A 16,352-nucleotide genomic window follows, 5' to 3' on the forward strand; every position below is an offset into this window, starting at 1 on the left:
GTGAGAGTAGTCTCAGCCTCAGACGTCATGCCCATGGACCGTTGGCTAAACGTCTCATGCATTTGGGATACAAAAGTGGAAACACTTCAGGAGTGTCGAAGTCGTCATTGGATTGGTTGAATTCTACAGGATTTCCACGAGACGTGTGTGTCGCGTTCTTCAACGCTCCGCCTGGAAACAAAGATACTGTGGTGCTAAACCCCCTCACTAAAGAAGAAAGCCAACGTGTTTACAACTGTGATGACGAGTGCTTATCAGGATCAACTAAATGCTGGATTTTCAAAAGTATGTGTAATATTTAAAGTTTGCAGCATAGAATCTTTAAAATATGTCAGAGAGTTTTACACACCAGTCTGTTATTGTGGCGACATTTCCACGGCTTCAAATGTGACGATGAACAAAACGAACTGTGATTGGTTGTTTGACATGTCGGTCAAACGGCCTCATGGGCGGGCCCTGGCCAGTGAAAGCTGCCATGAATCCCAGACCTTCAGTCTGAAGGTCCGGCTAAACAAGACTAGGGTGAGAGTGACGAAAGCAGAGGACAGAGCAAAACAAAACACCGGATAGTACAAAATGAGGATTTATAAAGAAAAATGTCAGAGCGTTTTGGTACAAGCCAAGAGGAAACTGGTTTTCCTTCACTGTAAACAAAACTTGGTTTTCACGAGACTAGCATATTCTCACCGTATTTTACGCTCTGCCTATATCCTACGTCATCCGCTGTGAACTTATGTATGTACAACAGTAAGCAGGAGCTAGAGATTACGGTTTATGAAGTTTTAAATATGGATATTTTTCTAACACTAATGCTCTGCTTTGTGGAGTACTTTTTATGATCGATGCACTTTTTTGGGCTTCAAAATCTCGACCCTCATTCACTGCCATTATAAAGCTTGGAAGAGCCAGAACATTTTTTAATATAACTCATCATGGGGTAATTTGCATTTTTGGGTGAACTATCCCTTTAAACAAGATAGACTTTAAAATGTAATTTTGATTTCATTTGAATGAATGAATGAATGAATGAATGAATGTTTAATGTTTTGTAATGTAAAAGCTAGTAAAATGTTTGTCAAAAGTTATGTTTGGAAGAAATGTGCTTGTGCTTCTAAATAGCTTAATATATTCCACTTGGCTTGATATATATATATATATATATATATATATATATATATATTTTTTTTTTTTTTTAATTCATTGATTTTTACGTGTACAAACAGGTTCTCGGCACACTGTGCATGTCGATGTGTAAACTTACTGTTCTGGTGAGTTGATGTCTTCTAGTGGACCTCTGCTTATCCTAGAAGGATCCATGGATCCCCACTGAGCCTGGGGTTTCTGCTCCAAGTGGTTCTTCAGAGATTTATCTCCATCTAAAAGCAAAGGCATGGTGTTCAGAAAGCTGGCTTTCCATCAAGATGACAGTGGTGGATTCAGCTGAAAACTGAGTCAGAACTTGCACCTTATATGACACTTAAGCTTGACATGTATGGGGGTGAATAATGTATAACACTCCAATAAATTGTTCTTTTTCTCTTGGTGACAGTAACAGAGGAGAAGAGTGTCACATACTGAAATGAGTCACAGACTGACAGGCGTGTGTGATCAAGAGGTGAGGAACATGAGGTTTGATATCCCCTTTTCTTACCTTTGCCGTCAGTGAAGTTGCGTATGCTCAGAATATTGTTGACATCTTGGTAGTGGTTTTGTTTAATGTATGGAGTCTTTTCTGGAGTATCCTGGAGTTGCATGGTCACCTCTTCCAGTTCCTTATCCAGCTGTAACACAAAATCAAAAAATCTTTATTTAACCTTTTAATTTAGCAATTTAATTCCTGGTTCATGAAAAAAAATGTAAGGATTTTATTTTCATGATTCTGAAATGCAAAAAATGTAAAACATACTGTACAGTTTCATTACTCTAAAATACCTTAAGTAGAAAAACATTAATTGATATCACAAATCAAATAAAAAAATGCATCAAAGTCTTGATATAATAATATATTGTCTTACCGTAATTTATATTTATATTTAATCTAATGTGCATATTTTGATTTGCTGAATATATTTTTGTTTACCTGTACCAGTTATTTTCTTCACAGCATTAATATATAATTTAGAGGGGATTAAAATAATATTATAAAATTATAAATCCCCTTTAATCTGCATGGTGGTGTATTAGTCATTTGTAGCATAATTTTAGTTAATGTTTAAAATACACTGTCATTTTAGGAATTGAATAATTTTGTAATTTATGATTGACTTCAATCACCTCTGTAATTCTCATTCGGAGGCGCTGGTTGTCTGACTGTAATCCGTCCAGACGGGAAGTGTTGGCCTGGTTTACACTGGTTACTGAGGTGGACGTCTTGGAATCTTCCTTCTTCTGGTTCTGGGTGAACTTTAACCTCCGATTCTGTGTGGCAGCATCCGGGTTTGTACGCATTGTGATAAACTAACAAAAGACAGAGGACAAAGACATACTGTTGAGATCCTGGCATTGATTCTGTGTAGGACGTATTTGTTTAGAGGGAGACTGGAATCTTTGCAGTCTTTCAGATTTCAGTGTTTATTTCCAGAGAGCTCCAGGGGATGCAAAATAAGCACCGTTCTCAATTACATTCAGGTGAACTTGCTAGGGATTTGCACAAATCAAATGCCCGAATGTGCCTTTCGCTGACCTCTAGAATTCTTTCCCCATAGGACTGGATCAGGCCGTACATTGCAGTACTTACTTTTGGCACAAAAACCAGACACAGCGTGATGGTGCTGCAGAAGATGATGACCAGTGCCACGATGCAGAACTGCACATTAGGCTGATCCCGGGTCAGGAAGGACACCGCTGCCCCGATGATACACATGATGCCCACATTATACACACTCATGCCGATGTACTTGCTGTCGTTCAGGGCTGGAATGCTCACGTTTCTGGTCTCCCAGGCCAAGAAACATCCAAACAGCTAGAAAAAGAGAAAAGTGCAAAGAATTACTTATCATTACAGGTATAAGAGCAGTTAGAACAAGATTTTGCAACTTTTATATGCAAAAACCAGATCTAAGACAGAATAAGGTGATTGGTTTTATGACATTTTCGAGAGACAACCGTTTTCACCTTCATCACTCAAAATGAACTGTGCTTGACTTATTTAGCACCCTAATGCCCCAAAAGGTAGCTAACAACACCTGTCCAACTTTCTCAGGAAGTCAGAAAAGTAATTAAAGCACGTTTGTATGAAACTAGTGTGAACTCTGAGAAATATGACTCAGCTAACTCAATGACACACATACTGGAGATTTGATTCTGCTCCCACTCGCCACAAATCTATTCAATCCTAATCCAATCACAGCCCGTCTCACTCTTTTTCCTCGTTCACCCTCTCACTCTCTCTTTCTTTTGTTGTTCTACTTGAGCAGGTTGGCTGTAAGTGAAGTCATGCTGATTTAGCAGCAGGCTTTCAAACATGGCAAGAGGAAATTCTGAAATGTCACATATCTGAGAACGGAAAAGTGAGTGTGATGGCATTTTCACTTGTACACTATTACGATATGATGACTACTATAGCTTCGGTTAAACAATGATCACTTTTTTCCCAGCACTGCCCCCCACCTAATCTATCACAGATGAGAAGAGAGACAAGGAATGAAAGAGACAGGAAGTGATCTTCCATGGCCCACGGTTGAACTCTGACATGGATCATCTACAACCCGAATTCCGGAAAAGTTGGGACGTTTTTTAAATTTTAATAAAATGAAAACTAAAAGACTTTCAAATCACATGAGCCAATATTTTATTCACAATAGAACATAGATAACATAGCAAATGTTTAAACTGAGAAAGTTTACAATTTTATGCACAAAATGAGCTCATTTTAATTTTGATTTCTGCTACAGGTCTCAAAATAGTTGGGACGGGGCATGTTTACCATGGTGTAGCATCTCCTTTTCTTTTCAAAACAGTTTGAAGACGTCTGGGCATTGAGGCTATGAGTTGCTGGAGTTTTGCTGTTGGAATTTGGTCCCATTCTTGCCTTATATAGATTTCCAGCTGCTGAAGAGTTCGTGGTCGTCTTTGACGTATTTTTCGTTTAATGATGCGCCAAATGTTCTCTATAGGTGAAAGATCTGGACTGCAGGCAGGCCAGGTTAGCACCCGGACTCTTCTACGACGAAGCCATGCTGTTGTTATAGCTGCAGTATGTGGTTTTGCATTGTCCTGCTGAAATAAACAAGGCCTTCCCTGAAATAGACGTTGTTTGGAGGGAAGCATATGTTGCTCTAAAACCTTTATATACCTTTCAGCATTCACAGAGCCTTCCAAAACATGCAAGCTGCCCATACCGTATGCACTTATGCACCCCCATACCATCAGAGATGCTGGCTTTTGAACTGAACGCTGATAACATGCTGGAAGGTCTCCCTCCACTTTAGCCCGGAGGACACGGCGTCCGTGATTTCCAACAAGAATGTCAAATTTGGACTCGTCTGACCATAAAACACTATTCCACTTTGAAATAGTCCATTTTAAATGAGCCTTGGCCCACAGGACACGACGGCGCTTCGAGACCATGTTCACATATGGCTTCCTTTTTGCATGATAGAGCTTTAGTTGGCATCTGCTGATGGCACGGCGGATTGTGTTTACCGACAGTGGTTTCTGAAAGTATTCCTGGGCCCATTTAGTAATGTCATTGACACAATCATGCCGATGAGTGATGCAGTGTCGTCTGAGAGCCCGAAGACCACGGGCATCCAATAAAGGTCTCCGGCCTTGTCCCTTACGCACAGAGATTTCTCCAGTTTCTCTGAATCTTTTGATGATGTTATGCACTGTAGATGATGAGATTTGCAAAGCCTTTGCAATTTGACGTTGAGGAACATTGTTTTTAAAGTTTTCCACAATTTTTTTACACAGTCTTTCACAGATTGGAGAGCCTCTGCCCATCTTTACTTCTGAGAGACTCTGCTTCTCTAAGACAAAGCTTTTATAGCTAATCATGTTACAGACCTGATACCAATTAACTTAATTAATCACTAGATGTGTTTTCAGCTGAATCTTTTGAAAACTGCTTGCTTTTTTAGCCATTTGTTGCCCCCGTGCCAACTTTTTTGAGACCTGTAGCAGGCATTTAATTTTAAATGAGCTAATTAAGTGGATAAAAGTGTAAAATTTCTCAGTTTAAACATTTGCTACGTTATCTATGTTCTATTATGAATAAAATATTGGCTCATGTGATTTGAAATTCCTTTAGTTTTCATTTAATTAAAATTTAAAAAACGTCCCAACTTTTCCGGAATTCGGGTTGTACAGTAGGGCGGAGGTACTGGCAGTCAACTGAACCACCTGTCACTATTACAGCAGCAAGAACAAACAGACAAATCATTTCTACAGAGCACAAAGTGAGTTGAAGGGCAAGTTTTTATTGGAGGATGTTGCCACTATTGAACCAGAGATAATGGTCAGTGCTATGGGCAGTTAACTGGCTGGAGGCATTCTGGTTCCTGGAGCACCTTACCAGTAATCTAAAGTGAGGTTAATTAGAAAGAGGAATCTCGCTCTTCTCCTACGGGCACAATGTGTCAAAATCCAGTCAGTGAGCTTGCTAGATTTGCATTTCCAGTAGGAAATACCAGCTCTCGCAAGGCAGCAAGAGAACAATGTTAAAGTTTACAGCAGTGGTTTTAAACCTTTTTTGATACACAATATTTAAAGGCCCATCATTTACTTCTGGTACTTATGTTATAATGACAAATCTGCTTATTTTCAAATGTTGGTTACAGAAATTTGGAGTAGCAAAATATTAAAATATTTCAATAAAATCGTGAAAATTGAAAATTCCAGAAGTTTCTTTAGGATTACACTTTTGTAAATTAATTTGCATGAATTTTGTTTTCACTTCTAATTATTATAATTGAAGATTTATTTTTGGCATTTTTGACTTTATTATTATAAGATGATAGGACAGTTTTAGAGCTGGCAAAGAGAGGGGACAGGATTGAGAAAGGTCTTTAAGCCAGGATTTGAACTCGGGACGCCCATAACAACCTGATGATGATCATGATGATTATCATTGTTGTTGTTATTATAATTATTATCATTATTACAACTATTATTGTTATTATTATTATATGTTACACACATGGTCAGAATCGTTGATACCCTTGGTAAATATGATCAAAGAAGGCTATGAAAATAAATCTGCATTGTTAATGCTTTTGATCTTTTATTAAAAAATAAAATCACAAAAATCTAACCTTTCATTGGAGAATAAGAATTTAATGGGGGGAAATATCATTATGAAATAAATGTTTTTCTCTATTATACATTGGACACAATTAATGGTAACCTTTTATTCAATACTTTTTGAAACCTACTGTACATTTGCCAAAATAGTATAGGAGTTTTCTCATATAATGCCTGATGAGTTTGGAGAACACCTTGACAAGAGATCAGAGATCAGAGACCATTCCTGCATTTTCTTTTCTTGATTTTTTCTTCTTGAAGCTCTTCCAAACAAGATGTGGTGATGTAGGTGCTGTTTGATTATTATTATTTTTTTAAGTTTTCTGACCCCGAAACTCAACTCTGAACTGAACTCTCCTTCTTGCATTAGGACGATATAGACATGTCCTCTTCCGGGCAGATTCATACAATTTTTTGTTGACTGGTACTTCTTAATTATTTCCCTGATGGTGGAAATGGCAATTTTCACTGCTCTAGCTCTTTTCTTAAAGCTACTTTCTAATTTGTTAAGCTCAATTATCTTTTGCTGCACATTAGAAATATATTCTTTGGTTTTTCTCGTTCTGATGGGTGATTAATTTGGAATTTGGCCTTTGTTTTCCCTCCTCTTTATATTCCTGTGAAACAGGAAGCCATGGCTGGATAATTTCATGTTCATAATCACCCTGGTTTGCTCAAAATTCTGAATATGACTGGGAATATATTTCAGATATATTTTACTTCATTAAAAATTTCTAGGGGTACCAGTAATTGTGTCCAATTTGTATTTGAGAAAAAAACATTTATTCCATAATGATTTTTCCCCCTATTTTAAATTCTTATTCTCCAATGAAAGGTTAGATTTTTGTGATTTTAAAAAAAATAAAAGATCAAAAGGATTAAAAATGAAGATTTATTTTCACATTTACATTTACATTTAGTCATTTTGCAGATGCTTTTGTCCAAAGCAACTTACAATTGGGGGATACATAAAGCGATTCTTCTGAAAGAGGCAAACAGACACAGGAAGTGCTCATAATATCAAGTTTTAGACATTGTTCAAATAAGTACAAGCTAGAGAAAGAAGGAATAAACAAAGAGAGACAATTATTTTTTTTAGGATGAAGTCAAGTAGCTTTGAAAAAGATTAGTTTTCAGCTGTCGCTTGAAAACTGTCAGGGATTCAGTATTCCGGATAGGGGTGGGAAGATCATTCCACCAGCCAGGAATGGTGAACGAGAATGTTCTGGAAAGTGATTTTGAGCCTCTCTGTGATGGTACCACGAGGCATTGCTCATAATATATCTTTTTTTTTTTCATTTTTACAGCCGCCTTTGATCATATTTACCAAGAGTACCAACAATTCTGACCATGTGTGTAATAATATATAACAATAATAAATAAGAAATTCTACAAAATACAACATTTTAGAGTTTGACATAACCAGAAGAACGAATATTTATTATAAAAAAGGCCTGGAAAAATAGTATGGAAATGCCTGGAAATTTTATTGAGTTTCTCACTTTTAAAATTATGAGGGAAGGCTGTGGCATAAAATAAAAATGTCAGTTGTTTAGGGAGTTAATTAAATGAGACATAATAAATAAATACATAATTTAGAACATCTTGTTCTCCCCTTTGGAAGTTTGCTGTGGCCCCTAGTGTGCCCTGCCCCCTGATTGAAAAATATCGCTAGGTAAAGTAAGCTTTAGTTCTAGACTTTGGTTCACTGTAAACATATTACAAAACACATATTTAAGCAATAAGATGCACAAAGAGGTGTTTTAAAGTGATTTCAATTTTTTTTTTCATTTTGATTTGCAGCTTTTATACAACAATGGCAACTGCTATATGAAAATTACAACACTGCTCCATAAAAAAATATCTAAGATCTCTATTTTTTGTCAATTTTCACTGTTATAATATTGTCTATAGGTGATGAACATTTGATAATTGTGGAGAATAAAAGAAAGAGGAATATCAGCAAAATGTGCCTGCTGTTTGCATGGCATTTGTGTTTCCTGATATACACAAGATACTCAGAATCAATATTGTGAATGCATTTTAAACACAGTGACAGTGACGTATTATATATTATAATTTAGCAAATGTAGAAGGAAGTGGCAGAATATTCAGACGCCGTTGTTGGCGGGAGCAGATGGCGATCATGTTGACACTCTCTAGAATGTTCTCACTCACCATAAGGAGGCCTTTGTAGGCATAGACAATCCCCAGCCAAATGGTCATGTGCGTGTTCTCGCAGTGCTCTAGGAAGGGCCGGATTGCGATGTCTCGTCCCTGAGGATCCGCCTGTGGAGACGCAGTGAGGAAACCAATGAGTGGAAATAATCCTGGCTTTAAAAACACCTTTGTCACTAACAACAATAACACTGAGCCCGGGTTTATTTGCCTCAACTTCAAATGCTTCAATACAAAGGTTGACTTTAAGAATTTATTAGGTACATTAAAATTTAGATTTAAAAGTAAATTTGCAATACTGCATTTGCACTGAGTACCAATACTGTGGCAATAAATGCATCTGAAACTTGGATCATTTGATCTCCCATGGGAGACCAACCTTAATGGACTTTCACAGAGATAGTAAAAAAAATATAGTCCCATCTACAGGATACCACTTGAGTGTTATTGGTTAACAATAACTCTTTATGGGTCAGGCATCAAATACTTGATATTGATTGAGATATTTACAGTCCTGATATGCAAAGCAGGTCAGGACTGGACTGTTGAAGGAGTCTGATGAAAGAGAGAAGACCTCGACTGAGTTCCCCTCAATGTGGTGGCTCTAAAAGTCGCCAAGCTCTAACCCACTTTCTTGCTGCCCCAGTTTGGAAAACCTTAAGCTTGCCATGCAACAACCCGAACACAAAGATAGACAGGGATCCAACCTCCAAACGCATCCCTAAGTCTCACTGATTCTTCCCACTTTAGTCACAGAGCGTAACACCCGCGGCTTTCATCCTCCTCTTATGAGGCTCTATCTGTGTGATTTGAGCTTGGCATTAAGGAGTTCACCACTCACAAGACATCTTCACAAAGTGACGGTGTGAGTAAACTGGGCCAGCCAATGCAAGATGCTCTATTTACAGTATAAAAGATACATTCCATGATGTGATGAATCCTAGAAGTCATAATGTAGGACAATTTTTAAACAGATCAAAGGGGAAAAGCAGATGACAGACCTCTTGAAGTCTGAGAAGTAGTTTACTAGAGATGTTCATGGGAATTTTTTTATGTGATTTTAAGGAGCTTCTACAATAGCAACAAAAGAAATAGAATGAAGTAATGAAATAACTTAAAGAATGTCTACCTATTAGGCTGACTATTTTAACATCAAAGCTTAAAAACAAATATTATTTCCCTACACAAAATTGCTTTTACTTAAAAGTGATGTGACATACAGCCAAGTATGGTGACCCATACTCAGAATTCGTGCTCTGCGTTTAACCCATCCAAAGCACACACACACACACACCGTGAACACACACACACAGAGCAGTGGGCAGCCATTTATGCTGCGGTGCCCGGGGAGCAGTTGGGGTTCGGTGCCTTGCTCAAGGGCACCTCAGTCGTGGTATTACCAGCCCAAGACTTGAACCCACAACCTTAGGGTTAGGAGTCAAACTCTCTAACCATTAGGCCACGACTTCCCCTACTTCAAGTGTACCATCTGGCCTCGGAAACTAAAAAGATCAATCTTGCTTAAGAAATCATATTTCCAACTGCACAACAACAAGATCTCCACTTTCATCATAGCTTAAGCTGTAGTAAGTCGAGCTGTGTGGGGTTGCCAGGCAACAGTCGGTGGGTTGGGCTTATAGAGAGAAATGTGCGCTCTGTTATTTCTCACTGCATTAGGCATCTAATGTAATTGTTCAGTGGAAGCTGGAAGGATGTGTGACTACAATGTCTGTGGAGAGATGGAGATTAGAGGGACACAGTTTGCTGACAAGAGAGAATTATATCACACTTTATAGACGGGAATGAACCATATGGGCACTGAGAACGGGAAACAGACAGCCATTAAGTGTGTATTAGTACACAGCGGCAGGTTTGCACACATGGTGGGGGAACAGGAGGGATAGCATACGGAAAACCCTAAATAAACATATAAATAACTAGTAAAAATGATCCTGAATGGTGATTGGTTGATATATGTGAAGTACACTGCTAGTCAGTAAGATTTTTTTTGCCTTCTGTTCACCAAGGCTGCACTTTTTTGACTAAACAATTTTGGAAATATTACACACACACACACACACACACACACAGCCATTCAAAAGTTTTGGTTTTAGTAATAGTAATATTAGATTAGTATAAATGTTTTTAAAGGAGTCTCTTATGCTCATCAAGGCTGTATTTATTTGATCAAAAATACAGAAAAACAACAATATTCTAATATTCTAATATTTATTTATATTTTAAAATACTATAAAATATAATGTATTTCTGTAATGCAGTGCTGAACTTTCAGCATCATTACTCCAGTCTTCAGTGTCACATGATCCTTCAGAAATCATTCTAATATGCTGATTTATTATCAGTGTTGAAACTATTGTGCTGCTTAATATTTTGTGATACATTTTTCTTTGATGAATAAAGAGTTTAAAAGAACGGCATTTATTCAAATCACTTTTTATCCATTTAACACATCCTTGCTTAATTAAAGTGTTAATTTCTTCAAAAATTCTTTAAAAAATGACTGACCCCAAACTTTGGAACAGTGCTGTATATTGTAACATTCAATTTCTATTTTGAATAAACCCTGTTCTTTTTAACTTTATATTTATCAAGGAATCCTCATTATAAATTTAGCTTATCAGAATGATTTCTGGAGTAATATGATGCTGAAATTTAAAATTTGCTTGAACATGTTGACATTTTTTATTCATTAAAAAAAAAAAAAAAAAAAAAAAAAAATATATATATATATATATATATATATATATATAGTGAATATAAAGTACAAAAGAAGGGCATTAATTTGAAATAAAAATCTTTTGTGACATTTTTTATCAGCGTAATACATCAGTGCTGAATTGCTTATTTGCTTAATTCATTAAAGTACATGGTGTGATTACGTTCTGACGGGGCAACAGAAATGTCCCATGTATCTTGATCCGAGCATGTAAAAATTAGGAAAAAGCCAATATACAGTGGTGGATAAACTCCAATTCAATGGCTGTCTGGGGCTAAAGCCATGCCTTATTTTCTAACAAGAGAGCAGAATCTAAAATGACAGGGAGAGTGACAGAACGAAAGGAAGAGAGAGAGTCGGAGACTCCAGGGTAGTTTGCTTCCATGAGCATATATTTTATTCCATTGGGAGTTTAGTACAGCATGAATGAGATTTCTATTATCCAGCTTCTTTCTAAGACCTTTGATTTTAAACTAAGCTCATGTTTAAGGGAAATTATATTTATCCTCATTTGGACGGGTCAGTCACCCTCCTGTACATCTGTTTCTGTATCTGTTTCTCTCTGACATGGCTTCTTGTGACCACAATCTCTTATATGTAGTAATCCTTTTACATTATGTCCTGTGATCTTTTGGCAGCTGCGTGCCACTGCGTAAATGTACTATGAAGAGGCAGATATTGTTCAGTGGAGCTAAGAGTTGTTTAACAAGAAGTTAAGTCAATTATTCAGGTCAACTCGAGCGATACTTCACTGACCTAATCCCACAGCAAAGCCATAACACACATCAAGGAACAAGGTTTAGCACCATGGTTCTAAACCAATACTAGCCAAGTAAAAATTGGCTTTGATCAGTAAATGCCACAGATTTTCTTGCCAGTTGGTCAGATTTGAAACAAAGTTCATTACTTAAAATAAAAAAATGACAAGATGACCCTGCTGATGAGAGACTCAAAACAAGTGACAATAGGTTATATATATTAGAAACCATTTTGTATGTTTTTTTTCTTAAAAATTTATTGTCATCAAATCTGCATTTATTCGATCAATAAAAACAGTAATATTGTAAAAAATATATATAATTATGATTATTTTTTTATTTTTTTTATTTTAGTAAATTGTAAAATGTAATATATATATATATATATATATATATATATATATATATATATATATATATATATATATATATATAATTTACTAAATTATTGCGGAACAAAAGCACTAACTACTTTTTTTTTGTTTATTATATATATATATATATATATATATATATATATATATTTAATATAAAAAATATATTTTTTTTATAAAAATTCATGCAAAATACACTTCCATGACTGGCAAAATTAGATTTTGGTCTATGTTTAGCACTTTCCTGTTTATTGGCTGAAGGTAAGAGCATCTCTGTGTTGCATCTACCTGCTCCAGTTTGAGGATGAACCTGCAGCTGCACACTGAGACTCTGCAGATCTGTCTCCCTCTGGTGTGTGCTTATTTTTGGAGGCCACCGCTCTAAAATCCACTTCAAATGCGGTGACTTCAAAGTGGCCCTGCTGCAGTCCCTGCGGCTGAGCCTGGGAGCTGCCATCACTGATTCATTACGGGCTAAATGCATCATTAGACCAAGAATCTAACCCTGAACATCACACGCATTTAAATATGCAAATGAGAATGTGCAGTGCCGTGTTTCAGATTGCCTTTGTTATTGCAGCCTAAAATGCTTTTTATTGACATCATTCTTTAATCTAATGCTCCAGAATATCTCAGTTTTAATCACAACTCCCATCTGCTTGCTCTCTGCGAGTCTCTGATGCAAATGACTTTCGCTATGTTGCCATCATGTGACTGCTGTACCGCACACCCTTCGCCCTACACAAACACGCTCACTTATGAACATGCAGCTAATTTGCGAATAACAACCTTCATAAATGGGGTTCGAGTGCTCATTGTCAAACGTTATTAGAGCTCACGCATGGGCAAACATTTGAATCTGGTGACTACTGGGATTATACTGAGGCATTCACACAGATGCGCTCTCAGAATTACAGTCACAGAGACACAAACGCTTGCGTGCGCACACACACATGCCATAATACTTACAGCTTGTTTTCTTTTCTGAGGGACAATCGAGATTTGTGACTTGGGTCGTCTATATATCTTTGTTGAGTCAAGGACACTGAGATGTCCCGCACAAGATAAGCCATCAGTCCTGATAACTCATAAGGACCATTCTTTTTTCCTCCATGAGGGCAGGCATGGCAAACTGTGAATGATGGAGGACGGCTGCTCTCCATTATGGTGCACTCTGCTGCCCTCATGATTATTAAAGCCACACGCACCTTTCTGTGCCCTGGACATAAGGGCACGGAAAAGAGTAAATGGGTGTTTGTTCGACTGGGGGCACTTTTGGCACTGTGGATCTGGTTGGAAAGTGAAAAACACTCTTAAAACACACGTTCACACTCTTAAATGTTGTCTATCAGTGTTTATAATTACACCACAATTCATGAAAATCATAAATATTTCCACCACATCTCATATCTCGTGTTTACATTCCGTGATGCAAATGACTGTCGTGGAAATCATATTTGAAAGATTCCTGAAAAAAAATGGCTGATTGTTTCTATAACACTTCAAATAACATAGCACATATGGCTTCATTCATAGCATTTTATGCATCCTATATACACACTGATAATATTTTCAATCTTTTTGAATAATTTCACACACACACACACACACACACACACACAAAATGGCATACAGTGTAAAATATATAAAAAATAATAGTGGTTTTCACCTTGGGTTTCCTGTTTTCATTCCACATCACATTCAAATCTCAAGCTATTTACCTATGGTAAACTTTTGGAAAACTTTATTATGGCCAAAACTTTTGGTCATTATGAAAATGACACCACATCCAAAATGCTGTTGTAATTTGTGTAAAATTGTTATTAATTATCATATAGTTATAACACACAACAATAAAAACATCACTGAATCTTGTTTATGTATTACGTTTTTATGTAATCATGTAAATATAATGTTTTTGTGAATTTTTAATATTGAAAGTTGGGTCTGGGCTACGGAGCCCAACACATGACATGCAAGAAAAAATAAATAAATTGTGCGCAAGATTTAGCCTTATTTTTTTTCCTGCATGTCATGTGCGGGGCTACATACTGGGCTGAGGGAAAACAATAAAATATATAACCAGAGTGAGTGCAGTCAGATAAATTGGGACACTTTGCAATTGAAATAACTGAAAAAGTGTCCCAATTATTCTGAATTAAACCCTAGATTGTAGACTATATTTTAAGGTGCAGTTCTCATTGTTAACTAACAATTAACTAAATATTTTGCCTCAATTAACTCCAAATTACTGCTTATTGATAGTTAGGTAGTTGTTAAGTTTATATTTGGGTAAGATTAAGGATGCATAATATGGTTATGCAGAATATGTGCTTTATAATAAGCAACTAGTTAACAGTGAGAATTGGTCCCTATATATAGAAAATATGGATAAACCGAGATATTAGGTTGTTTTCAACCAACAGTTGGGTTAAATGGGCAATAACCCAACTGCTGGGTCAAAACAACCCAATCGCTGGGTTTGTCCATATTTTACCCAGTGCTGGGTTGTATTTAGCCCAGCATTTTTAGAGTGTTACCAGAGATGCTGCATGACATAACCATCATATAACAAAAAGAAAAAAAAACATCAACATCGACCCTGGGATATGACAGTGTCTGCAGCTGAAGAAACATCCATATACTTACTAAGAAAAATATCCTGACCACCCTTCCAGTGAAATTTATTGAAGTGCTCTTTATACCTATTGGTGAAACGGTGAGTTCAAAATGGGCAGCAGTAATCCACTGCATCTGAGGTCTGAACTGACCCAGTGCACTTCACATTAAACAAACTGCCAGCACACTTCAAACACTGTCTGATCTATTACTCATGGTGAAATCCCACTTGTGGCTCATTCACTTTATCATTCCAGGGATCATTCACACCTCATTTTCTCTTGTTCTGGGGTTTACCTCAACTGCATTGAGGTGCACATCCTGTCCAGGATATTACCCCTTGCGTTAACATTAATTAAACCTGCTTATAAAGCTCTGAGTGAACATGATATCTTTTGATGGTGTTAATTTTGTACACGATACAGAATGTTCCTGGTTGTAATAACAAATCTGTCGATTATTATGTGCATAGGCTGCTGTCAAGATCAGTTAGGCTAGTCCTGCTGGAGATTAATTTAATATGAAATTTAGTTTTATGAAAGTTAAGCAGAAACTTGTAATTAAAAAAAAAACTATACTTCCAGCAGTGAGACAAAACTCTCACTTTTTTCTCCTTTTCTGTCTTTGGCAGACTCAAACATGCACACACACCATATTCCTGTCGTAGCTAACTGAGAGCACAGTAATTGAGTCCTTGGAGGTTTGGTTTCTATGAGAGGCCTGTGTTGTGATGTGTACTGGGCTGTATTATGCAGACAACAGAAAGTACAGACGGGCTGCTTAATAGCAGGAGACTTATGCTCTACAGCATTCATTGGGTAAGACTGATAAGGTCACTGGTCAATAAATAACATTTCTCAAATACTGTTTAAGGGCAAATGGAACCAGCTAAATCAAGTCACGATGTTTTATGAATATTTTAAATGCTTTTCTCCTACTTCCTATTTGAAAGGGACAAGCTATACAAAGTATTGGCCTACATTTGAATATCACTTATTGTTAGACGGGCCCACAAATGTCCTTACTTAAATATATATATAATAAATATCTAGTTGCTCTGTTAATTTTTTTTTCTCTTCATCCACAACTCACAATTACCATATTAACACCTGTCATAACATGAGTAGACTATGTAATGCTTTCTTCTTGTCTTCAGGGCCAAATCACCTGAGATGCAGGCCCTCATACAAGTAAATGCTGCTAAGTGTGATCCTGTGACTTTGTCTCTTTCATTTGTCTGTTCTCCTAGGCAACTCTGCAACTCGTGAGCTGTATGACATCTGTGAAGAGTGAAATTATACAGACATTTAGGGTTTCTTTGGACCTTAACAACTTGCTGCTAGAGTAAGAGCACAGCAAATGAGCACAAACTTTGACAACTATGAGACAGAGCGGTACAACGATAGAACAACAGGACTATAGACAGACAGACAGAAAATAAAA

At 36.8% G+C, this 16,352-nt stretch overlaps 1 protein-coding gene across 1 annotated transcript in view; it reads right to left on the bottom strand.

Moving 5' to 3' along the window:
• Positions 1–16,352, bottom strand: part of LOC132145456 (gamma-aminobutyric acid type B receptor subunit 2-like) — a 236,311-nt gene that overhangs the window by 6,212 nt on the left and 213,747 nt on the right. Inside the window, exons 14-18 of the mRNA XM_059556505.1 lie at positions 8,422–8,532; positions 2,738–2,962; positions 2,275–2,457; positions 1,652–1,781; positions 1,262–1,376 (exon numbers count right to left, since the gene is read on the bottom strand). Of these exons, the coding sequence (XP_059412488.1) occupies positions 1,262–1,376; positions 1,652–1,781; positions 2,275–2,457; positions 2,738–2,962; positions 8,422–8,532 (764 nt within the window). The remainder of the gene's footprint in view (positions 1–1,261; positions 1,377–1,651; positions 1,782–2,274; positions 2,458–2,737; positions 2,963–8,421; positions 8,533–16,352) is intronic.

Source organism: Carassius carassius, chromosome 8 (assembly GCF_963082965.1).
Source record: "Carassius carassius chromosome 8, fCarCar2.1, whole genome shotgun sequence".
In the NCBI taxonomy this organism is placed as follows: domain Eukaryota; kingdom Metazoa; phylum Chordata; class Actinopteri; order Cypriniformes; family Cyprinidae; genus Carassius; species Carassius carassius.